Source organism: Patiria miniata, unplaced genomic scaffold (genome assembly GCF_015706575.1).
Source record: "Patiria miniata isolate m_02_andy unplaced genomic scaffold, ASM1570657v1 HiC_scaffold_16, whole genome shotgun sequence".
Taxonomy (NCBI): domain Eukaryota; kingdom Metazoa; phylum Echinodermata; class Asteroidea; order Valvatida; family Asterinidae; genus Patiria; species Patiria miniata.
In genome coordinates, this window is record NW_024037054.1 from 5,810,446 (window position 1) to 5,837,105 (window position 26,660).

A 26,660-nucleotide genomic window follows, 5' to 3' on the forward strand; every position below is an offset into this window, starting at 1 on the left:
TGTCAAAGTCGAGTACTTCCGTTTTTTTCTGAAAGAAGTACAAGTGCATGTGACTTTAGCTGATGGATATTTCATCTGTCCTGTATGCATCTTTCGCATTGCTCAGGACACACGTGTTCCAGCTCGATGACACATTAGCCTCCGAGTTCAATACGCCAAGACACCGCACAGATACACATTGCGAGCTGATAGCTCAATCATGAAGAAATGCTGTACGTAATATCTCATAAGAGATTCGGATCAACGTGGTGGAATTGGGGGTGTTTATCAAACCCAGGCTTTGTCCCGGTATCGGCTTCAAGCACCATGCACTTTCGTGATTCTATGACTCCTGACGTACGTGGGAGACACATGCTGCCTGCTACTGAGCATCGATTACAAAAAAAAACCATGAGATCTAATGTTACAATATTTGAGTTTGGTTTTGATAAAGGCTCCTATAGATTGTGAAGATCGAGACGAAGCCCAATGGAGATGAAACCGTGGTTTGAAAAGCGAGAGCTCGGCTGAGGAAGAGCACACTCACTTGGCATGGCAGGACACAGAATGGACACACGCGCCCTAACCCCACACATCCAACTCCTTGACCTCATTACGAGGTCACGTCCTCATTATCTCAAGAGCTAGACCTGTACTGGTTGCTTCCTGTGTTATATATAAAGGTGCCGATAACATGACAAGTAATATTTTGCCATTGCAGCTCCCTATTTGGGGCACTGGCGCGGGTCCCAATTCAATAAGCACCAACTTAGGGTTGAATACCACCATTTCATTCGTATAACCATTATTCAAACAAGCTTTGACTCAACAAAATTGCGTTCCTCCTGATCGAAAGCGTAACTTTAGGCCTATTCGTGCATGGACAATTTGAGTAAAGTATCCATAAGTGAAAAAAGTGTCATTCGAACAAAACCAACAAAAGATCAGTGACGAAGTCAAAGATGACAGCCATGAGTCTGAGACCACATTTTCAAACTCATATATTATGATGCAGATGGAGCGTAAGAAGAAGTCCATAATAAAGTGACTCAAAACTCGGCGATCAAACCCTAGCTGCAGTGTTACCGCTACACTACTAATTAGGCCAGTCATATTTGTGATGATGAAGACATCACAGATGTAGTTCTGCCCCAAGATGTCCAATGATTGGTTCAAATGAAATCGATGGCTTGTGCCTCCAAATTGCACAGGAAGATCATTGAAATGTCTTTGTCTAATTTTCTTTGGTTGGAGTCAGTGACCCTGGGTGCCCGATACTACTGCATGTACACAGGACATCCTCCATGCGCCACCCAACGATGCATGAGCACACGGCGCACCGCTAGCCGGGGGCCGGGCCATCAGCGGTGATGACCGGTCACTCTCGGCCCGAGTCAACCTCGAATTATTCCGCTCCAGATCTCAGCCCCATGTTGCCCTGCAAATTGTACCCGATTTAATCCAATGAGTGGACGCAAGTTTCCCGTTGGGCATCAAAATGCGGCCCTGGTATTCCGAGCTAGCTTGGATACCAGACACGCATACGAGTTCGCATCTTCGCGGCCTTTCATTTTCAAAGGAGAACGCAGTCGGTGCGTTCTCATGGCGTATGGACTCCAAACCATCATCTTCTCAGTGTGTGGAATGGTCAATGAGGATTATGTGTTTAAACAGGACAAGACTCAAGGTATGGAAGTAAGGATACCGCCCTCCATCCCATATTGGTCACCCAAGTTCGAATTCCGCCCGATGGTGCATCGTGTGCATTTGTGTTACTACCGACATCGTTAATTTAAAGTTGACGAAGAGGTTTTGGACGATATCGCATGACCGAGAAAGAAGAGCCCTTACTACTTTATATGGTTCAGGGTTTGAATCTTGAACGATGGTGCGGGAGTCAGGTTGGCGTAGCGGTACTTTCCTCGCCTTCCACCGCTGTGACTCGAGTTCGAATCCCGCCTGGGTCAATTTGTGGATTGGGTTTTCAGTCCCTGCCTGATTCCCCATGCAGAAAATCTTCAAGGCTTTTCCTCCCACCTCTAAAACTGTAACTTCTTCTCATTGTCTTCTCTCCAAGGTGGTGTGATGCTTCCCCTAGGATGCTTTGCCTACTATTTATGATACAGAAACAGAGTTCGTTGGTTCGAACCCTGCCAGGAACATGGTGTTTGTGCCCTTGGGCACTAGAGTTGCCTCTCTTCACCTATGGGGTATGAATGGGCACCTGTGAGGGTAGAGGACCAGTGTGCGCTGATGAACGGGGAAATCATAAGCACTACCATTTTTGATGCCATATTTATGTGCCAATGTCAGTCGGTTCTAGCCCATAAAAATGCTTCCTTTGTTTTTGTAAACCTCTTTCGGCAGGTAAAAATATCATTTCACTCAGTACCTTTCCCCCTATACGAACATTGACTCATTTTATTTTTCTAGATCTCGCATATAAGGATCGGTGACTAATTCGGACTCAACAAGCACAAAAAGGGTAAGTCGCCCTGTTCCATTACCTTCGGGGCTTTGTCATTCCGTTTTAATTTTGTAATATCCGGAACCCTAAATAGTCCAAAAACCTGGACAAAATCTCGGTCAAGCAAAGAAAGATATCTCTTTAACACACCAGCACCTGCTCCGTAAAACTGAGATACTTGCTGCTTAAAGGCTGTTTATTAAAGAACTCAACTTAAATTTCACAAATGGTGTTGTGGTGTCTTGAAGTTGTTCTTTTGCTAGAGGGAAATAATGCAAACAAATCATAGGAAAGGAATTGTATGCATCGAACATTGTATGTGTAGGCCTTCTCGTGGGGCTTGGCCACACTCAATAGATCGGGTCAACACCGTGTTGCATTTATGGGCAGCGCACTAGGGACAGCTCGTCTGTCGTCACCTCTTCTTGCTCTTCGCTCAAACCACTGCGCAGATTATACCAAACATTCTTCATTTCATTTCGAACACCTGACCTTTTCAAACAATAAAACGGACCCGGGCCCGTAGCGGATGGTAATATCCTCCTTGATTGAAGCGTGGGTGGGCGAGTTTTTTTTTTTCTTTCTCCCATCTTTTTCCATCTTGCCGATATCACACACGTTTTTTTTTTCTAGGCCGTGCCAAAAACCTGATGCGCTGGTGTTTTTTTATCCGCAATTAGGTAACGTGTCCTGAGGGGTTGTCGTTTGGAGTGTTGCTGTTAGAGGGTTATTGGCGTTTGGGGTTTCTTGGTGGTAGCTTTAATTGGGTAGGGATCACCGCTGGATCATCCAATCTAATCATCTGATGGGAGATCCTTCATGAAAAACAAGTGGCTGCAAAAGAGAGTACTGCACGGCAAGATACCCAGTAGACTCCCAGACGTACTAAATTCGAATCATTACACCTACCTAAAAAGAAGCAATCAAGACCAAGTCTTTGTGAAGAAACCTTCTTTTATGCTCGGCGAGCATGATGTAGTCAGCCGGGAAAACTTTCTTTTGAAAGTTCAAATCAAATTGCGATTTGCGTAATGGTCATTACATCAGCTTGACGAACTTATTTTTTCTTTCAGTGGTGGGACAAAAGAAAACTGTCGACTGAAAATGTCAAGCTTGATGTTTTGAACAAATTGTTATGACAGCCGTGCACTTTTGCCATTTGAGTCTTACCGAGTGATATTTGCGTGTACCTATGATACCTGTGTAACTTCACGGATCACCTGACGTGAAGAAAATTGTTGACCAAATGAACATGGACATTATTTATGGCGACCAGTTCACCCTGACAAAGTCTGCTGAATTGTCTAAGCATAAAAAAAAATATGGAAACATTCTAAACAAAACGGTAGGCTATCCCATCCCAAACGCTTTTTTTTGTCGTCACTATCATTCTTTAATGGCAATAAGTTAATAACAGTCTAATCTCAATGCAACTACATGTACACCTGAGCCTCCCCCAAAATCAATTTTGTTGACTTAAAGGCGGAGTTCCCAATCGCCTTCAAGGGCCGACATTATTCAATAGCAGGCAGCTTGTTTTAATCATCTCCACAAACAACGTCGGAGGGTCCTTGGGTCTAAAGTGGTGTTGGCGTGAGACACTTTGGGTGAGATGAACGGGCACCTGAAGTCTATTAAGTGGCTATTGTGTTGATAAAAGAGGCAGAGCAATTTGCGCCATGGTTGTTGGTATAACCGCGTTTACTGACCCGCCCACGCGCGTGGATTTAGCACGGCACACATGCGTACGTACAAGCGCTTTCGAGCACGTCCGTGTGTTGCATTCTATCGCAACTTCGTTTAAAACATTGGTCAAGCGTGGCGTTAAATCATCAAAAAAAGACTACATCACACTTGACGTGAAGAAGCCGATTAGCGAGGTCATAAGATGCGTCTGAAAGATGTCGATGTCCTCCGCGTCAAGTCACCGTAAGGAAAATGACGAGAAGGCTTAGTTGAGGAAGACAATATATTATTGACTTTTATTTTCCAAATTTTAAAGATCAACTAAAGGAATACCTGAAAGCTTGAGAATCGACCAAAAATGATCATCTTTGACATGTTCACAATGAAATAAACATAAGGTGAAATCATTGTTAAGTACAATACGTCAAATTTAATCTTTACCTTTTGACTTCGTGCCTCTTCAACTGATCTGAACAATTAAAATAATTTAATTTACTATAAAAAATACATTTCTGACTGGCACATTACATTCAGTTATACCACAGGCTGTTTGTGTGACTGTTAAAAATAAATTGGCGAAGGAAAACCCAATTTTGGGTGTCGCCCGAGCTGAGATAGCCAAGCCGCTTCTGTCGCAGCCTGTTACCGTAGATAGCACACCACTTGATGAACTACCTGGAGCGTCTTCGCAATGACTCTTGACTTTAAATACCATTCGGACCGAATGGATGCCTGCTGTGATTATTTCCGAATATCACTTGCCACGAACAATTACATACTGCCCTGCGATGGAAGCCCAGTGCGGAGCGGCTAATTGTCAAGCAGGTTGGGTTGAGGGCTCATACCCGGCAGGGCCCTGGGGCGCAAGGGTATTGTACGTCCCCGTTGCAAGCACGTGGGTGTGCGGGTTTCCGGACTCGGCTCAATCGCGGTGTCACTGGCTGTACTGTGAATAAAACCCAGCGTCTATTTCTGAGCAGGGTACCCACGTAATAACTGCCAGAATCTATTACCCAAGTACGCGCCACTTATTAGAAACCAATAAAGGCATCCGTATCAATGGGCCTCATTTGCTCCAATCTGCTCAGACAAACTTGCATGCCGCCAATCGTATCAAGGCTGTGAGCAGGAACCAACTCTCCACGGCGCACGCCGGCGCTGTCACGTACCGCTCGCACCCGTGATTGTCTCTTTTTGCCTCCTCGCCGGCTGCGGTACGGAAATGACTGACGGTAACTCCGCCCGGTGACATTTGGACACGCAGATTTGGCGAGGAGGAGGGGGGGGGTTCAAAGAGAATCACACGCGGCCCTGCATCCCTACGTCATCGACCAAGACGCGGGAAAGATTGTGTGCCGAACGCCACATTGACGGGTGCGATCAATATAAACGGGGCTAAAAATAGCCTCCGCGTTGTTCCCACGTTCCCGCGGTCTTGCTTGCTCGCCGATCCGAGCGAATGAGCTGGTGTGTGTGCTAAGCGGTCTGAAAATATCAAAGGTGGATCTGCCTGTGGTACGGGGCAGATGAAAGGGGAGATGTGGGCGGAGCTACTTGCAAAAAAGGGAGTGTGGTGGAACGAAAGTTTACTAACTAGTATAGAAACATGTACAAGCATTACATTCACTGTGTGGACTTCTGAACAAAATAGGTCCACAATTCCACGTACGCCAGGTAGCAGAGACGTTGTGTGGACTTGCCCACGTCCGCACAAGGTTTCCCCTCTCTGGAAAACAGGTTTAGAGGCCTTCTGGGGTTAGGGTTATCGGTCGCAAAATGAAGAGGAACACTCAAGGAAATCGTGATACAAAATTTGGGCTGAAAGAGCGTTCACAGTGTCAGTAAAATGACAATTAACTAACTAAATTAACTATACACGAGGAATGTCCGCACTAGGTATGTAAGGTAAACGTGTGTTCTGGTGTATGTATATACATGCATGACCATTATGCAGTGAAAGTTCATTCAGACAAGCAGTTCCCAAGAAATATTCACATAAAAAAATGAATCAGTGCTTCAAAGATTGATACACAAACAACCACTACAAAGACGTATTAATTCTCTTTGAGTTCGAAAGTTGAATGTATAGTGAAATAACCGAAGATGCTTTATATCTCTGTTAGCGGCAAGATGAGGTTGTTAATTCTCCATAGTCAATTGTATTTGTGTGGATAGCAATATTTGTTTGTAAGTCTTAATACAGGGTAGTCCAAAAAAAAATTACACTTTTTCAGATGCACATTTCTCAAAATTGGGGAGACATGTTGAAATTGTTTTAAAATATTCTTAAACTACAAGATCTTGGTGGTATATTGTGAAAACGGCGTTGAAAATAAGGCCTAAATTAAGAAATGGCGGCCGTTTTAATACAAGAAAATGGTCAAAAACCAGTTTGTCCACACGCAAGTCTATGAGACATAGTCAAAACAATAACAGCAATGTGTGCACAAGGAACTGCAATAACGATAACTTCATCTGATACACGCGTGTGGACAAACTGGTTTTTGACCATTTTTCCGTGAATGGCCGCCATGTCTTAATTTAGGCTTCATTTTCAACGCCATTTTCACCATATACCACCAAGATCTTGTAGTTTAGGAATATCTTAAAACAATTTCAAGATGTCTCCCCAATCTTGAGAAATGTGCATCTGAAAAGGTGTCAACTTGTTTTTGACCACCCTGACACATCATTGTGGCAACAGGTCTTTTTTTTTATTAACGTGGATTGAATTCACTCAGACAATTTTGAGGAATTTCTCGGAACCGCGAATGCCTTTAAACCGAAAAAAGTGAGCTGTATGTCATTTATTAACGCTTCAATCGTGGGCGAAGACGACAAGTTCTGTAACACAAATCGGCAATTTGCTGCAACTAGTTTTCATCTGTCAGCCATCAGATTTCAATCGCTTCACCATCGCAATTGAATCAGGCACACGCCAAAGAAGGAGAATGAAGGAGGGGGGACGTTAACTTGGAGAAAACTACTGACACGATCCAGTAAGGCATTACACCGACGCGCATTGATTGGTTTCGATCATAGGCAATTTATGGAGGGATCACGGGCAAAGGAGTGCGTTGGCGTGTTGCGGCTAAATTAAAATCAGTTCTGCTCCGTGGAACCAGATAGGCCTACTTCTTCTCTTGCCTCTATCGTCCACAAAGTAAAATCTATGTTCTCATCTCCTTGAATTTGACATTTTCTCCTAACGTGTACCTAGTGAGTTTCCTCCTTCCCAGTAATCCTTTAATTGGTATCCCTCGAGTCTGCATATAGTGCAACATTTAATTTGGGACTCGTACCCGCCAAATCGTCTTTTTTTTTTGATATGGTGATCGTCGTCTGCATGCAAGCGGTGAACAGATCCAGTGGCTTAAAAGCAGTCGTGCAACTGATGTTGTTGTTTACGGGTCTGTGAAGAATATAGCGTCTTGTTTGCAAGAAATGGGGGAAGGCACAAAATAGCCAAAGGCAATAAAAACAACCTTCCAGTCTTATTGAATGGAATATTGGGTATACAGCTGACACAAAAACAAAGATCATCTACAGGAATTGTTTTCGCAGATAACGCCGGTGTTGACGTCACTGAACAACACACCGTCCGGCTTTAATTAATGCGACACTCGGTCTGGGTTTCTTGCAAACATCTCCAACTTGAAGGGGGAAAAAACCTACGAAATCGCCTTATGGCGGTCGGAACACTCCGTGACCTTTGTATTCGTGGGAAGACAAGTCGATATTTGAATGTAATTTGGTGCGCCTACGGCCAAACTCAAGACTGTTTCTTTCGCATTTTCTTTCCCTCAGAGGAACTATGAAGCTCTGTTTTGGCAACATGAACTCTGGCGAGTTCTCGGAACCAGAATTGACTGAGACTGCGTACGACAGGCGTATAGGTGATTGTCATTATCATCGGCACTTGTTTGTTAGCTTCAGATGCGCCATAGCGTTCAATCGATGGTGAATCCAGGTAAGCGTGGGTGGTATTAGTACTGTCTCCCAAAGCACTTTTTCCCCGTCCAGATTTTCCCTACCCAATGCCGCAAAAGTGAACAAAACTGGACGCCACTGGTGCTCAATATGCAGTGATTTTTGGAGCAAAATCCTTTGGTATATACATATTGCCATTGAATCCCGCGTTTAAAACCGAAGGTGCAAGATTATTTTGAAGTTATCTGTCCTAAGCAAGGGCGGATCCAGAACACAATTTTTTGACGGGAGAGGCAAAAAAATATTTGGCCCCCCAAAAAGTGGGTCCAAAAAATTACGGCGTGGGGTTCGAGGCCCACTTAAGGGCCCCGAATTTGTTTTTGGTTTCTAGATGCTCTTTGGTGCGATCTGAGGCAATTTCTGAGCACTTTAACCAATTTGTTTTGAAGAAAAGATGGTGGTGTACGCAGTGCCTGCCTGTATTGCGGCGTCACTTAAAAAACAAAAACAAAATTGGGTTTCCCCCCGGATCCGCCCTTGGTCTTAAGTGACAATTTTTATATCAGGTTTGTGAGAATGTTCACTTTTAGTATCGGTTTCATGGGAGAAAGCACGCGAATAATGAGCCATTCGTTTCATAATAATACAATCTTGCAACAAGTTGATATAGGGCAACTTGGAACCGGGTTACGATAATAATTTGATCCGTCATCGCGATAACTCACCCGCCGACGTGTGGCGTATCATTTTTCACAGACCTTGAACTTATCATCATGTCTTCACCGGAAGTTTGCAAATTCTACCCCAGCTTCTGTTCACCCTTCGACATCATTCGCAGACCTAATTAGTTTAGGCAGAGCAGTCACAGCCAAAAAGCCAAAATAACACCCCAAAAAAAAACCTTCATCGAAATGTCTTAATTCCCGGCGGGTCGGCATCCGCCAACATTTCACCTTCCGATAAAAAAAGGCGGGGACTCTGCTGTCTGTCCAGAGCTAAAGTTCACGGAGCCAAAAAGTTCGTGAATCAAGCCAGGGCGTTGCATTTGTCTGGAAAGTCGCTGATTAAAAGTTTACGACCAATTAATAATGTTTGACACGAGGCCAGCCCTCCCATTTCGTCTCGTGAGATTAGGGCTTCCCTGTATAACCCTAGCAAGAGCGCAGCTGGCACTCGCCCAATAAAATCCCATCCAAGTAAAAGGGTATATAATGGGTGAGACCGCTGTCTCGCTGGTATGACTAAATATGACTGGCCCCAAACACGATATACTCCTGGGAACTCAACAACATGTAGTCCGGACAAAACATGTTTACACTGGATTAACGGCATTTTGGGTTAACACGGAGTATATGTTGCATTTAGTAATTATAGGTTCAGACAATGTTTACCGATAGTCAAATTATATACGAGTTAAATCTAAAGCAAGGATTTTGTTGCCATTAATGTAAGTTAACAAACTTAGTTTAAGAGCATATTACACGCTGTCTTAGCCTGTTTCCACTCTTAACTTCTTCTTTTTTTGCGACTGTGATATTTATGCAGGTTCAATACGAATACAATGTTGTGTTTATTATATGTAACAGTCCGTTATTGTAATGACTCCTGGCTCCTGGTGGCCAACGGAGGGCGCTCTAGGTGTAAACTCAATAATTTGTAACAACTCTTGTAATGTATCACGTGGCTGGAACGTTGACCCGCGGTCTGTTTTAACGAGCGATGCGCTCCACGTTCTTTGTGCTTTCCCAAAGCAAAAGTCTTTTAGTGGGCGCAATATTTGCAACCAAAGCCTATAAGCGTTACTACTGTTTACAAGTATGTTTTTCTTTCTGTCGACGCTGACTACGTCATATTTTCCACCTTGGCCGGAAGCCTAATCCGCGGGCTAAAATCCTCGCCCAAGGCCAGGAACAGCGGCCAGCTGTTATGTTACGCCTCGACAACGTCCTAGAGTCCCGCGATGCGAAGGTATTACGTCGGCATTGGCTAATTCATTCTCAGTTTTCTCTCTGCCGAGGTTTTGGCAAAAGCCAAACAGTGAGCCACGTGTTTGTGTTCCATTAAAGCGCGTGGTCAATTGGGCGGGAACCCCGTAACAACCAGCAACATTGGAGGACCATTTTGATGAGTGGAATTAGCGTCTAGTGACCAAGATCGTCACTGGTAATCGTTAAACTGCTCGGAAAACTTGAGGGAAAAAAAGTCAGTTGGAGAGGGGTGCGGAAAAGACTGGTCTGAGGCCTACTTCTGGGAGATGAATATCGGATGCCATTTGAAAGAAAACTCAATAATTGAGAAGATAAATAATCACCAGAAGCTAGATTTGAACAAGCTAAGATTTTTTTTTTTTTACCCGAAATGTCCGTTTGTCTCCAACTTTGTCTTCAAAAGATTTAAAATCCTTTATTTAACGGGTCAGTGATTATGCTCTGGGATCGGGAACATAAATAATATAATACTTCTATAAAGGTTTGCGTATAGGCCTAAATGGTTTCGAAATTAAAGGTTTAAGAACAGGTGTATCTCAGGTCCTGTTTACATACGATGTTATTAGGGGTCTCATTTTATGGAATGGTACTCAATTGGTTGTTAAAACTAAAAAGGCTCATTTTGCCTTCTCTCGAATTAATTCTGAGCTGTTGGGGGACACAAGCCTCGAGTCGGGGGCGTGCCCCAATCCCCCCTTTACAACTCTGCTCCAAAATGATTCCAAAATCAAAGATGGTGCCGAAGCAATTTACAAAACCGGATCACCGTTATGATAGACATTGCTCCTTTATCTATTATAATGAGCAGTAGCATCTGCAATAGCAATAGCAAATTTGAATAAAACAAAGACAAGAAAACTCTTAAATTATTCAAGTACCGGCTGTGAAATGCAGCTTCATATGCCGTTGGATGTGTGTGGCTTCGTGGGCAGACGACCTGAGTGTAATTACCATCTGATTTATCGAACGAGCCTCTGGTCTGAGTCGCGCGCGGTCAAGTGTAATCTTTTTATTGAACGAGGCTACTTTAGAGTCAAGTGGCAGAGATCAGTCGGCTCACATGGAGCGGAGTTTCAGTGCGAGCGATACAACATAAGATATAGACATAATGGAAGGGACAAGGGAATGGTTTTATCTTTACCTTGTCTTATATCTGTTGGCATTTGTGTCCTTTTTTCGCTTGGGAAAATTAACGCATACAAACTTTACTGTCCTTAAAGTAAATGAATGAGCAGCATGGGTTCCAATTTACATGTTCCAACTTGACAACTTGCCTTGAAAAAATATGTCAGCTTTAGTTTACAAAAGCTCAATGCCCGTGCTTGAGTTTCTTTGTTTTTTTCGTCACGAAGTCAAATCTATGTTATGAACATCGTCAATGTGATATAGTTACCCTACAGCTTGTACGTTAAAATCGGGTCAGCGTCTTGACAACGCAGCCCTGACAATGTTGGCCAGCCTTTTTTTGGTTGTGGCAATGCAGAGCACAATAATGCACAATTTCTTTTTAGGATATAATGTCCGTCGACACTGAAAGATCAACAGGGATCACAGCATAAAAGCCACTTCCGATTTTGGCGTGGCAGAGAACAAGTGCAATGAACTTCGGTTGTATCCTAGCTCACAGATACGTGCACTATTATAATGTACTAGCAGGAGATAATCAGGGAACTACAAGTTGGTCCGAAGAAAACTTCCTATGTAGTGCAAGTTTTCTTGGGCCAACCGAATAAATAGTTTTGGGGAAGAGTGCCTTGACAAATTTGGAGTAAGAGATGGATATAAGTAGTGAGCCTACCTGTCGGGCAGTCTGCCCCATGATGACAGTCAATCGTGCTTGTAAACACAGCACCATCTCTCCCAGTAAGTTGTCTTAGTTTCTGAGCCGGTCTCGGCCCACCGAGGCGATGAAGTAGCGTCTTGCCCGAGGAGCGTTCAAACTTGAAGTCCCCACGAAGATCCAACACCGCCGCGCACACCACCAAAGTCCATCACTGGCTGGTCTTCACCGACGAAACAAAACAGGGAAGAAGAACGCTAGGATTAGTGGTAGATAAGGTTGCCATGACGACGCATCAGTGAGACCCTGGCTGAACGCGGCTACTGTGTCAGAGCGCTCCTGTTTTTTTTTTAAATCTCGCTCGCAATACACTATCGCTGTATGTAATAGGCTTGTGTGTACGTAAATGATTTTTATCTAACAATCGCTGTCAGGATGTATCATCGGCCGAAGCGTACTTGTGATGCTCATTGCACGCAATAGTCAACTGTAGAGCTACCCCGCGTGCCAGCCCGGTTTATATACATCCAAATTATCGTCACCGTTTTAATATGAGAAACGACGCTTGCGGCTAAAAATAGACGTCCCCAGTGACGTCACAGTCTTAATTTTCCCACCCAGCTCAGCCGGCCGATCCGTGCGCAGGCGCAGACGTCGGATGTGTCAGTGAGGCAGAAATTGATTCGGATGCTCGCCTGAGCGCGAGATACGCAGGAGGAGTGAATTCGCGCAAGGAATATGTTTATATAATTGTTATTAATAAGCCTGGGTTTGTGGCGCCAGGCACTTCACAACTCCCACGTGCTGTACGCAGCACTGACCGGGTTGTGTCAGCCAGTTTGAATCCTGGACCGTATACCGCGTATATTTTTTTTTCTTTCGTACTTAGCTCACGGCCGGGCTTCTAGAAGTCGACGATCGAAGCATGGTGCTCCAAATGCCTCTTGAAATGTCAAGCAGGCTTGTGCTTAGAGTCACAAGAACTCGGCAGCCGGAGAACTTGAACAAACGCGGTAAAAGTCGCCCGTTAGTTACGCGACATGGCTCGGCATTTTGATGTCTTAATTGTAACTACGCATCAACAACCAATCCGTCAATTTTTCAGCTTCAGGTGTCTTGGCTTTTCTCGAAAGCTGTGGGAAAGCTATCGTAGGTGTTTCCTATAACACCCACGATTGCGATCATAACTCTGTCGAACCTCAAACTAATCGATTTAATTGGTCAAAGTTACTGATTCTCCTTCTGACGCAAAACAAGAAAGTGGGTTGAAAATGCACATTATTGGACGACAGAGGGAGTGGAAAATATGTAGTCTATTGGTTACTGACGTCATTCTGAGTCAGTTTAACCCGCTTTGGTTGTTTGGGCGCTCACAAATTTGGGTCGATACGTTCATGAGTTGTAACTTGTATCTATGTGAGATATTTCATTCCGACATGAGCAAATGCACAGGAAGTGTTAGGCCGTGTCTCACGGGTCAATTTTACAGGCGACTTGTGTCAGGCAATGTCCGATGAGGAACTCCTCAGGCAAAAGGATAAATCCCTTTTATATTCTATGTCTTCTCTTTTCTCCATTCACTGTTGGAAAATGTTCTTTAATCCTCCTGGGCCTCCTTTGCCGGGCCTTGCAGTGCAATTGGTTGACACCAAGTTGCCTTTGACAACTGCCTCTTATGGCGTGGCCCTTAAAGTTATGCGATTTGGCTATAACTTCAGAAACGGTAGGGTAGCATTAACGAAGTAGATAGTTGGACTTGAGTGCATCGCAAGCCTATATCTTAAACTCTACGTCTTGTTTCGGTTTAGGTTTGTATTGTAGTTTGTAGTATGTTTACTGGAAGGATGTTTTTAAGACATGGGACATCAAGAATCAATCGACAAGCACAGGGGAAGGGCTACGAGGAAACAACACGTCTGGGTACCTAAAGGAGTTCGCCTGATTCGAAATGATGGAGAAGAGGGGCCCAGAGACATGGAGCGTCCGAAAACGAGAGAGAGTGGGTCGACGACATGTAGTTATAAAGATCAAAGCAGTATTTACAACGGATAACTGAAGGGGCGCCTATGGGGTCAAATGTTAAAAGTCTATGTTCAGTTGTGTAATGCACATTGAAAAACCCAGTAACATTTATCGCTTTGAGAAGGGGTTTGCCCCGGTCTTTCTAGCAGTGGCTGCAATATGCGCCGCAGCATCTTGTAAACCCTTACAAGGTGCTACATAATGGGTCTCATATTTCTCATAAATTTCATTTACCTGTCTTTAATATAATAATAGACATAATTTCCAGCGCCTTGAGTACCTAATTGTTGGTAGATACGTGAGCTATATAAGACTCCGGTGTTAACATTTCAGTATCAACTTCAGTTACGAAGACTTTATAAGGTTCTTGCAAAGTGGAAAAAAGGGGAGGTCTGTGTTTTGGGAAGCTCCCTCTTTCAGGCCTGAATCGAAATGACGAAGAAGAGGGGCCCAGAGATGGAACGTCAAATACAACAAGAGAAAATGGGTCGACGACTCTTCATGTAAAAGAGTGAGAGCTCACTCTGAAAAGACTTGTCCGCCATATGGCTCATTGAAGGAGGGTAATTTTCAGTCTTCCAGAGTTGTTGTTCACTATGGGCCCGTAGTTCTAGATATTATTGTGCGAGTAATTATTGATAATCATAGGCCTAAACATGTTTTTCACTAATAATTTTCACCTTCACCAAAAGGTGATTGCACAGCTGGTAACTGGACACACACGCATAAGACATCTATGCTTTGGTGGCCAAAGGCAAATAGTCAGGAGCCGTAAACAATACGTCATCCGCATGTAACACATGTAATTAACGCGCCGCTTCTTCTCGCAAACATTAACAGGTGTTAAAATAAAGGCCTGGCGTGTGACGTCACACCTGTCTTGGTTTCACTGTGATGGACACGGGGATTCATTTTTATACATGCATATTGAATTTAATTGACAAAAAAAATTGGTGTTCAGAGTGCGGCTTTTTAGGTGAATATTCTAACGAATTAAAGTTCATGACACTACGCGTGCGCGTCAATGTCACTGACTACTGCCATTTTTCAAACTTCAGCTTCGTTTCAGATGCTTCAAGATTTCGAACCCAGTAGATATTCTTACTCAGTGATGACCTCTTTCTGGATCAGAACACAAACTTAATCCTCCATTAATTAAGTCGGCGCTTCATGTCTTTAATTCTGGGGTTTAAAGACAAAGGGTTGTGCGTGATGCTGGAGCTGTAGTGAAGCCTAAGCCGAGATAAAGCCCAGGTTTCAATAGTGGCTTAAGCATCTCACAGTGAGAAGTCTCCTAAGACATTGCATACGAAAGCAAATACAGTCTTAGCTGGTTCTCGTCATAATTTTAGGCTTCAAATAGTTTTCAAGATACTGTATCTTTGTCTAGGTAGCTCTACACAGCAACAAAAAATCTACACCGTATTCAAATACTCTCAGTCTTAAAAAAAAAACCACCGAATTTTGCAAACTTTAACACCAGATTTTTGAAGAACAGTCACCCATGCAACCTATAAAAACATTCGTGCGTGACCCGTTGGGCCCTTTCGATTGACACACTGTGACAAGCAAATCGAGTTACGCCGACCCTGGTCGCGACATCATAGCGAGAATCGCGGCTATAGATCAAGGGCTTTTTTTAAGCCACTCGCGGCACGTTTGTATCAATGCCATTACCAACGTATGAAGAAAAATGTATAAAGACTTCTGACGCAATGCCTGAAAGATCGCAAGATATGATTTTGTTTGTTACTTAAGCAATTTTCAGGACTGGTTACAAACTAAACACATTTATCACTGGCTTTTGTTTACCAAACCGACAATGTAACTTCTGGTTACTATTTTTCAAACAACGTTTTAGCCTTTTTCTGGTTTTTTTTTAAACTTAATTTTCATCTGTTTTTTTTTTTTATTATCAATCCATATACCATTCTTTTGATTGATTTCATTTGTATCTGTTATTTTGATTTATTGATTGTGTTTTGTATTTAATTTTTTTGGTTTATTTTTTAATTCCTGCACATTATTTTGATTATTTTCAAACTTAATTTATCTGATATTTTCTCTCTGTTTTCATTTTGATTATTATTATATGTTATATTGATCACTCCAAATATAATTGGTTTCTTTCATTTTTATCCTTAATTAAAATAAACATTTTACTATTCATTCTTATACATTTTTACTTATTTATCCATACTAGATTACTGCTGTTTCGGGGTTTTTTTTGGTGTTTTTTTTACTTTCTGGGGAAATATACCTCGAGGTGATAGTTCAAATTCACGCAATATAAGGTACGCTTTAAATTACCAAAATAAACCGGTATCCACAGTCTTATGGGAGAATCTCCCACATAAACTGCATGTTTACCACTCCAGTTTGTGGCAAAAATCGAAAGACTCACACAAATGAACTTTCTGGCACCTCTCACGTAACGCACAGCCAAGTTCTTTGAACTATGAAAGTCTCAGGAGGAAAGCGAACAGACATGTCACTCTGTTTTTCCCCCTGCTCTGGACCCATCGCCCCCTCCGTCTGGCACTTTGAAGAAGACGAATTAAAACGGAAGATGGAGCGGGCCTCTCCGTGGAGGAATCTGCAGATATTTGTTTCCTTTAATACACTTGATGAGAAGGTTCAGCGCTACACGTAAACTGGGAGCCCAGTCCATTGTTCTTTGTAGCGAGTGGGCGATTCATAGCTTGCAAACACGAGACGACACTGTCTGGTAACCTCGGACCATTTCTCTCTCTCTTTGTGTTTGTTGAATGGCGGCAGAAGTGTACATTTTGCACTTACCAATAATGACCAGGTGTGCTTCAGGGAAGGGGAATTCTCTTCGAAATGAACAGAGATATCTACCCTCTCAAATTAAAGTAAGTAATCTTCAACATTTCTGACAATTGTGAAAGTGTGTAAGGATGCTTTCCCCAAGCCCCGCTTCTGCTTTCCAAGTGAGGTTAATGGGGGAGCTTTATCTGCACATGACGTCATCACGTTACGTGGAAATAATAATAGTCTCAGCAGCAACAAAGAGTTCCATTTGAAATGTGTCGTCTGTACGATACAATGACTCTTAGAAAAAAATCCATTAATATTCTACCACATAAATGCAGTTAATGTCATTAGCACAGAGAGCATCAGACCCAGTTTGTAGTAGTGTGTGACGTAAGTGGATTTCTTGATCAAATAAAAGTGAAGATTTGCGAGCGAACATTAAACTTGAGATATTCCTATGTCACCATAAAATATCACGCTGCAGGTTAAAAAGATTGGAAGTCACCTTAGTCTGTTTTCCCCCGCCACTATGTATTTTTTGTCAAGTACAAATGCATCATTCTACATTTTTCAAAACCTTAACACTAAATTTAAAAATATATCCTAAATTTCCTTTCCCAAAATAATGGTCTGCAAGACGGCAAATCTCCGCTCACAACCTGAGGCATTTTGTCATCAAAGCCAGCCCATCCCCCAATGAATTCTGGACTTCGACACCATAGAAATCCCTTTTGAAAAATCCTGGCTCGGCCACTGAATGATCATGAGAGGTTGTTTCAAGATAGAACCTCTTTTGACTCACAGGGCATACTTCGATCGTGCTATGAACGGAAGGAGCTGAGCTTTTATTTACCCTTTCTCTGTTTTGCTGTGAGAAGCACCATGGCTCCACGAAATTTGTAAATTTACAATGAAACTGACCAGTGCCGTCTGGTACTGGTCAATACCCTTTGACATTGGCAAGTACCTATTGGCATTGACCAATATCATCTGACATTGTCCAATGCCATTGGCAAATCCTCCTCACATTGATCGATTAGGCATTGGTCAATATCATCTGACATTAGAAAAACCATCTGATATTGGCCAATACCACCTGACACTGATCAATTCCACCTGACATTGGTCAATTCCATCTTACAACGGTCAATTTCATCTAACACTGGCCCATAACATCTGACATTGGTCAAGGTATCTGACGTTGATCAATACCATGAAACATTTGCCAGTACCATCTGATATTGGCAAATGCCATCTAATATTGTCAACTACCATACGATATGGCAAATACAATATAACATTGCAAAATACCATTAGACGTTGGCCAATAGCATCTGACATTGGTAAGCCTATATACATCTCTGACATAGGCAAATACATCTGACATTGGTCAATACAAGCTGACATTGGCCAACACCATCTGCCTTTGGCAAATACCTTCTGACCTGGATCGATACCATTAGGCATTTACCATTATCATCTGATATTCGACAAACAATTTGGCATTAGCCAATATAATCTGACATTGGATATACCATCTCGCATTGGACTTACCACCTGACATTGGCCAATAACATCTGACATTGGCCAGTACATCTGACATTGACTCAAAAAAACACCAGGTATTGATCAACACCATCTGACATTTGCCAATACAGTCTGATATTGTCCAATACCATCTGATATGGCAAATACAACGTTAAATTGCCAAATACCATTTGACATTGGCCAATACCATCTGACATTGGCCAATATCATCTGACATTGGCCAATATCATCTGACATTGGACATACAATCTGACATTGGCCAACTAACATCTCACATTGGCCAATACATCTGACATTGATCAAAGCAATCAGGCATTGCCAAGTACAATTTCACATTGGTTATTAATTGATGAATAATCTGGTATTGGCCGGCTTAATACATGTGACACAGGTAAATACATCTGACATTGGTCAATGCAATCTTACATTGGCCAAAACCATGCCTTTTGCATATATTCTGACATTGATCGATACCATTAGACGTTGGTCAATATCAACTGACTTTCATTTGAAATACCATTTGACATTGGCCAATGTAATCAGACATTGAACATATCTGACGTTGGACAATACCATCTGACACTGGTCAATTCCATCTGACATTGGCAATTTACATCATGACATTGGCCAATACATCTGACATTGAGCAATACAATCAGCTTGGTCCATACCGCCTGAAATCTGCCAATATCATCTGATATTGGCCAGTACCATCTGATATTGTCCAATATACCGTCTGATATTGCAAATACAAACTGGACGTTGCCAAATACCATCTGACATTGATAGGCCTGTATGCATCAGACATATGCAAATATTTCTGAGATTGGTTAATACATGTACAATCTGACAATGGCCACTTCTATCTGATATTGGTCAATATCCTCTGACATTGTCCAAAACATGACACTGGTCAATACCACTTGACATTGGCAAATACAACCGAACATTGGTCAATACCATCTGACATTGGCCGACACCATCTGACATTGGCAAATACAATTTTGACATGGACAGTATCACCTTAACTGTAACGTGCAGTTACGCAGACCAAATCTATGCTGATTTTTGTGCTTGGTGATGCAATAATGACAGCACTACTTCTTTGAAATGAATAACTTTCAGTGCAAGAATTCCTATCATACCAAAAGGAGCTACCCTGCACCTTTAACGCAACCGAGATCTGTCATCTTGTGATTCCCAAAGACAAATATCCTCTAATCATACTTCTTGGAAGTTCATCATTCTCAACTCGCCAAATATGGAAATATCTTCCCCAGCAAATGACTTACACATTTCATAAAGGCATCGATGCTTCACTTTATCTGCGCTCGACATAGCACGAGTCATTCCAAATTAATTGAAGGTTTTTTTGAGAAAGCTTGGACATAATATTGAGTCATTCGTCGACATGAAATCATCCGGTGCCTTGTTTTTTAATGTATATTCTAGATGATGAAGGGGTTGAGAAAGAAATCTATTAATGTCAATGATGAAACAGGCGATGCAGATTCACCATCAGCATTTTAACTTTTTTTCTGTCTCCCTGCTATGAGTCAATGTTTCTCATCCTGCGACTGTAAATATTTCATCTTCTGTAGTAGCGCTTGTGTTTATCAATCACGGTCAATGTACTGCGTGGCACAGTAATAAGCAGATCGGGTTCCTGCGAGTATAGGACGCGTGACTTACGTGGGACGTTTCCTTTCACTGTCAAGTACACGTACATTATTTCGGTTAACTCTATCCGCTGCGGTGCTGTTCGGTGGGACCGCACTAGCGTTCGGGAATTCAGATTGACCTCTTTCTCTCCTTTCCGTTTGTGTCCTGGAGATAGCTTCAACTCACAGCATTCGGCAGTATTCGGTTGGCTCTTTTCTCTGCGTTCGGCAATGATTAGTTTGCGATTTTATCACCGTTCGGTTGTAGTGTTGATATCAAAGAAGGTGTATGACACTCAGCACACCTATGCAGTTGAAAAAAAACCTACCCTGAACACGAAGGCTCAAAATCTACCTTTGTCTTAAACATGGTAGTCTTGGCTATAACCACAGTTTGCTCTATTTACCGCAGGTTGACATCCGTTGAAAATCTGCCTTTGTCTTCAACATTGTAATCCTGGCTATAAACGCAGTTTGGTCAATTTCCCGTGGTCTTTGTGACTTGGTAGAGATTTGCACCTCGATGTCCTCATGTTAAATACTGTCAAAGTCGCTAAGTCAGTATCCATTTTAGAGTCACGTAGAATAGTTGGTATTTGACTAACGTCAAATGTTTCTGTTAAGGACCTTATTGATAGGACCTTATAATTGAGTTAAAAAAATGATATCCGAGTGAGAAAAAAAGATATTGTCAAAATTTCAGCATGGGCAGCTGCATTTTTGCAGTGTAAAATTTTTACTGGGGAAGCCTGACAGATAAGTGCTGTTTTATTTCGTAATTAACTGAGGATCGGTTGTAAACAACATCATGAACCTTATACTGAACTCTAAATGCCGTGACTCACAAACAACTTGAAGATGACACAACAAATATCAAAACGGACAAATGTTAATTGACCTGTGACAGTGCCTCCTCCCTCAATAAGATGCAATTAACGATGCCTCCACAGTAATTCCAAAGCCATAATGATACTCATTTAAAGAGCAACACGATCCATTGTGTTTCCACCCACGTCGAAAACTGTCGATGTGTGAGTGTGCCGTACAAGATGCCTAATGCACTTTACTGGCTTGAGTTAATGTGTTTTCCTATACAGTTGTATAATGAGAAGCAATTTCAATTAACTTGTTTTTGGCCTATCATTTTTCTTTCAAAGAGTAATGAATACGTGAATTAGCGTAGCAAACCTCTTTGTTACAGCTATCGCGTTTTTTTTGGTTTGAAATGTCCGCACCTGGTTCATTATATACGGGGAAAACAAGCAGAAAAGATCCACCGATTCGTCTCGCATTTCAGCGGACGACTTTGACAAAATGCCAAGTGCGACCCAAGCTCGCCCACGAGAAACTTCGACGAAGTTTTCTCTCCAAGACAAGTCTGAGTTGATCAGGCATCGCTATAAAAGTTCTAGACAATAATAGTCTGGGGATTGGTCTTTCCTATTGCGGTGACCGCTCAGCTCACACACGGCCCCACGCCATCACTTGAAGATTTGCACAGCAAAGCCATTTTCATCGTGTGGTCGGCCTCTGGAGGCTGTATATCTGTACCACGTACTACTTTCCAATCGATTCGATGTCCAAGCCCATTTTTATCACGCGTCCCTCCACGGTACGATTCGAGGCCAAAAACAGAAGGAAAACAAACCTGTTGTTTCTTACTTCTCTGGTTTCTATTTGTCATGTGAAAAAAATAGACACATTACGTCACTCAGAGGAGAGTTCGTCCCACGCACACCCTAATATGAAACCCGCATGTTAATTATATAGACAACCATACACCCGATCCTGCTGATATTTCTAAAGCAAGAATGTAAAATAACACAGAATCTACCTCAGGTGGGTCAACTTCGCGAAACGCAATATTCTTCAAGATATCAAAACATCTTATGAAATGAGTTATGATTCCTTGTTTTTTTCCCCACGCGTACGTCAGTCTTGTCCCCTGAGTTCTGCCACGGTGTGTTTTTGAGTGCATCCAGTTGTGTACAAGAGCCTTAGTGTGTGCTCATCTAATGCTTGCGATTGTGTCCGAAGGTAATTAAGGCCACGTCCGTCAGAAAAAGGTCCCACCGCAAATATTACTCGAGAAGTTTGTTCGGCAAGACAATCGTGTTTTCCGAAATGTAACGAGAGCGTGGGCCGATGTTGCATTGTTTGTCTTAAGTTTCTGATTTCACGACTGCTTTGTAAAATATGCATTTTATTGAAGTCAAACCCATTAACTTTTAAAATATGCGAACTTTTTTTGGCCATCAAGTATTTTTCTTGCGCACTTGTAGTGCGAATGCCTACCGCACATTAAGACCCAAGTGGAAATTCGGCCCGAGTTACGTGGGCATCTTCGTTAACAGATGCAAGACGCGAAAATGATATCAGGTTTCCTGTTTAAAAGCTTCGTCGGCCTTCAACTGTATAAAGACTCCGAAGTCACAATAATTAAACCAAAAGATTTGGTTGATACGCTCCGACTTCATCTTTGCCTTGATGTGCTTCGTTCTGGATCAGAGAAGACATCAACAAGTGTCGGTTAAAATATGATGCAATGGTTGGTATATCTCTTGTAATCCTTTCCTTACACAGTTCAAGCCGTTCTCACACACACGCCTTAAGGGTGATATACATGTACACGAGCCTTAGTCGAGACGTCATACACGTCCATCTCGGGCTAAAGCTTGTTATCCGAATCGAAGGAGATCGATTGGTGCGACACGCCAGAGTTTCCGCTCAAACACGGGGCCCATAAGAGCCCAGATTTAATTCTCCGTGTCGTGTTATATGTAAGCGCTCCTGCGCACGCCCTATGTGCTAAAATTGGCGAGAGCCAATGACGTCAAAGAACAAGAAAGGAACCAATGAGAGTCGCTGGCCCTCGGGACTTAATCCTGACGTCATACCCTTGCTAAAGCAATCTCACCGTCTGCAGGTATGGGCCAGTCGATATCTCCGCTGCAGTGAGTCAAAACAATAAGACATGTCAGATGTTGACTTCTAATAGAAGACGTTTCAATTATAGGTGATCTAGTTCCTCCCTCGATCCAAGGGGAGGGGCGGGGCTTGCCACCCATTAAAGTTCCAAGAGCATGTCTAGTAAGTCTGAAGTGCCATAATAAAATAAGATATTCTCTTTTATTTCCTGGACTTTACAGCTACAGCTTAGGTAGCTGCTTGACCTTCGTGTGTGAGTCAGTTATCAGTTCAGCGGACACCTTCAGTCACCTTGTACGATTACAGCTACATGTATTTAGCTTTACGCTTCAGATGTTCAGAGTTGCATCACAAGCTGACTTGTGAATGACTTGTGATTGAGATGGAGTGAGTTTGGTGTAGCGGTACGTTCCTCGCCTTCCACTGCTGTGACCCGGGTTGGATTCCTGCTTGGGCCATAATGTGGATTGGGTTTTCAGTCCCTACCTGATTCCGTGGGCTTTCCTCAGAATATTCTTCTGGGGTTTTCCTCCCACCTCTAAAACTGTAAAATATCTTCACAAAGTTGTCTTCCCTTTTATACTGGACCCCATTGGAGACCAGTGGATTCCACTGAATGGGCTACCCAGTTAAAATAATAATTAAATACATAGATGTGATTGTCTCTTTCATTGAATCGTGATCGACTTGTGATTGGACATTATTTTAGACCTGATACTTTTCACCTTAAGGACCATGTATTTATTTTTTAAATGCAACCTTCAAAATGCCCCTTTGTGTCCCATTTAACTTTATTTTCAATTTTTATTTTACTATATTTAAGGGTATTTTGGTGCCTTTTTGGTTTTTATGCTTTTTTTTAATAAAAAATGCGAATTTTCTTATTCATGAGCAAAAGTGTGATGTCACTTTAGGCAGAAACCGGAATGTTGCAGCTATTTCAGCACCAAAATACGCCAGAAATGTGGATATTTTTACTGCTGTAAATCTTCTTTTTTTTGGGTGATTCATTGTTGTTTCAGTACATGACAGTAATTAAAGACAATGAGCAAACTTTTCTCACAATGTTTTCATTGAGCAAATATTTGAGTTCACAATTTGAACACAAAACCCCTAAACTGAACGGTGTCTTCCTAAAATGACATCACAGCAACAGTGCCCTCGGTTGTCAGGAAACACATGGACAATTTCAATGTTTAAAGAAGTGCACTTCTTGAAACAAAATAAAGTTAACCAAAAAGGGGTGTCAAATAGTTTTCATACATTTAAGAGGAGTAGAAAGTTGCACAACATATGTTCCTAAGTAAAATTCATGTCATGGTCCTTTTAAGAAATCCCCACGTTTATTGCAGTAAGACTTATTACAACCCATCACGGTAAGACTTTTACTTATTACGGTAAGACTTTTTACTTATTACGGTAGGACTTAACTTAGGATAAACCTCATCTTAACATCTTTGAGTAACTTGAAAAGACCCGGACATGCATTTTTCTATACAATCACATGATCCGCAAATGTCTTTCTGTTTTCTGGGTTTTATACACGAAACTCCATCAGACATGCACGGGCAGACGATTAAACGGCACTCCAGAAGACGAGTGTTCCTGAGAAAGGGCTATCGTGTTAAAAATAGACGGGACACGGGCCCGGGGGAGGGTACGGAGGCTGCTTGGTGGACTGGACGTAGATTCGTGGAACGAACCACTCGTGGAGTGCGCACTCCGTCGGGTGCCCATGAGGTGCACTGGGGGATGGAAGCCCACGGGGTCCATTTTTAGAGCAAACCCGTGGTTTGAATTATTCATAGTATGCAAATGAGGAGGTTTACCTGGAAGCAGAGGTAACCCACGGCAGGGACGTTATCCGTGTTAAGAAGACAAATCGCTCAGATCAATGCGTGAACTACTCGAATTACGACGCATGATTTCGAGTAAGATCTCCGTGAGAAGTTTCTAAATCGTCTGAAGAAATAGAGAGGAACACTGGAAATATTGGATTTTCCCTTCACCGACAATAATACTACTTTCCTAGACAATTGTCTGAGAGAGGACACAATCACAAGCTTATACTCGGGTAGAACTCGAACCAACAACATCAAAATAGATGATAGTGACCTGACAGAACACAAAAGAGCTCACCCAAAAGATCGTGGGAAAAGAAAACTATTGATGATGTGCTGGAGGGGGAATGATCGGCTGCTGGGTTCTACTCAAGCCTGTGAGATTGATGTGCTTGTGTTCTTGGGCAAGATACTTTGTCACGATTGCTTCACTCCGCCTTCTGAGTAAATGGGTACCTGTGAGGGCAGAGATGGATGGTATGTTTGAATAATCAGCTGTTTGCACCGAGATGGCATAGAAGTAGCATTTAGCTGTATCTTCCCAAGGGAGGCTGAGATTGTCTTTGCAATGTTTTATTGGCCCGATAAGCAGGCCCGTCGCCAAGGGGGAGGGGGAGGCAAGGGGCCGCCCCCCTAACGAGCAACAGTACTGCCCCCCCCCCCCCATCGGCAAAAACCATAAGCGTAAAAATTATATATGTGGTTTTTTTCTTGTGATGTGTCCCTCGTTTGTACTATGGCACCATCCTTATGCCCGGAGCTGGCGACGGGGCTGCCGATAAGTATGGGTAATAATGATTTAGCGCCCTGATTGCCATATGGTGGATACGTGCGAATGGTAAAACAAAGGTTATAGGTATAAGCAGGTGATAGACATTGGAGACAACGGATTAAACAAGAGGAAGAAGTGTAATTGCAGCAAAACAAGGAAAGAAACAAACTTTCAAACATCTCCCCAAAAAACAAACACACAAAACCTTGAACAAAAGTTCCAAGTCAATTTGTACAGATACAAAACTGCCATGTAAGTCATCCAGTCCACCTCAGCTAATCTGTCTGCAACACTCGGCACATTTCATGCGGGAATTCATAGTTACGACCAGTGAGTGGAACCAGGGGAATTGACAATCACATTCTACTTCTAATGGCAGATTGCAGTTCAGGATAACCCTTCAGCCCGATCAAGGGATCCAAAAAAAAACAAATTCCAAGGGTCCAGGAAAGCATGGAGAGACTGATATAGACGAAAAAAATAGAGGGAGGGAAGCACGAACATCAGCTGCATTATAGAAGATCTATCATCAGTTGAAGGAGATGACACGCCCACTTCTCTGTTTCCTCTTACCCAGACTATATAACTCCTTGACTGCAAAAACTGTGGTGTCTGAATTAATCAAAATAATTATGCATAAATCACAATAATTACATTGTATATCTATGTCACACCGTATTAATTCAACACAGCGGTTTTCTGTATAATGCTGTATCCGTAAACTGTCTCGTGCGAGTCAAAAAATTTGGTTCGATCTTTATACACGCTTGTGTGTCCTTCGGCAAGGCAATTTACTGCAATTATTTCTACATTTGCCTGGATTTGCAGACCGGTATAGCCGTGCAGGGGCCAGTCGGGGTTGGAGATGCCGAACGACCTATCCTAAAATCGACACGACTCAATGTTTTTTACCTGTCCCTTTTCAAATCTTGAAAACTGTCTCACTGAAATGTTGTGTTCTAGTTGTATGTGCCATTTTGATGATGACTATTCCCCAGCTTTCTTTTGTATGCAAGTCCAGCACGAAAAGGTCCACTTTTTAGGAGAAGAAAATACCTACCCTCTCGCCAGGTAATGTACCCTTTTAAGGCAAGTAACACAGTTGTGGTGAAACGGCAAAATGTGTCATAAGGGAAGTTGATTTCCCAGAGAGCTAAAACGACTTTCAGAGATATCATTATATCATTTTGACACCACTGACAACTTCAAATGACTGCCAGTTATCGTGATTAAGCAGCGCGCTATTTATAACCGATCTCTGTCTCTCTTTTTTTCCCCAC

General features: G+C 42.4%; 1 protein-coding gene across 1 annotated transcript in view; it reads right to left on the bottom strand.

Annotated features, from left to right (window-relative positions):
• LOC119722766 (neurotrophin-3-like) overlaps nucleotides 1-26,660 on the bottom strand; it is a 49,131-nt gene that overhangs the window by 11,854 nt on the left and 10,617 nt on the right. Inside the window, exon 3 of the mRNA XM_038193072.1 lies at nucleotides 11,849-12,053. Coding sequence (XP_038049000.1) covers nucleotides 11,849-11,905 — 57 coding nt within the window. The 5' untranslated portion in view covers nucleotides 11,906-12,053. The remainder of the gene's footprint in view (nucleotides 1-11,848; nucleotides 12,054-26,660) is intronic.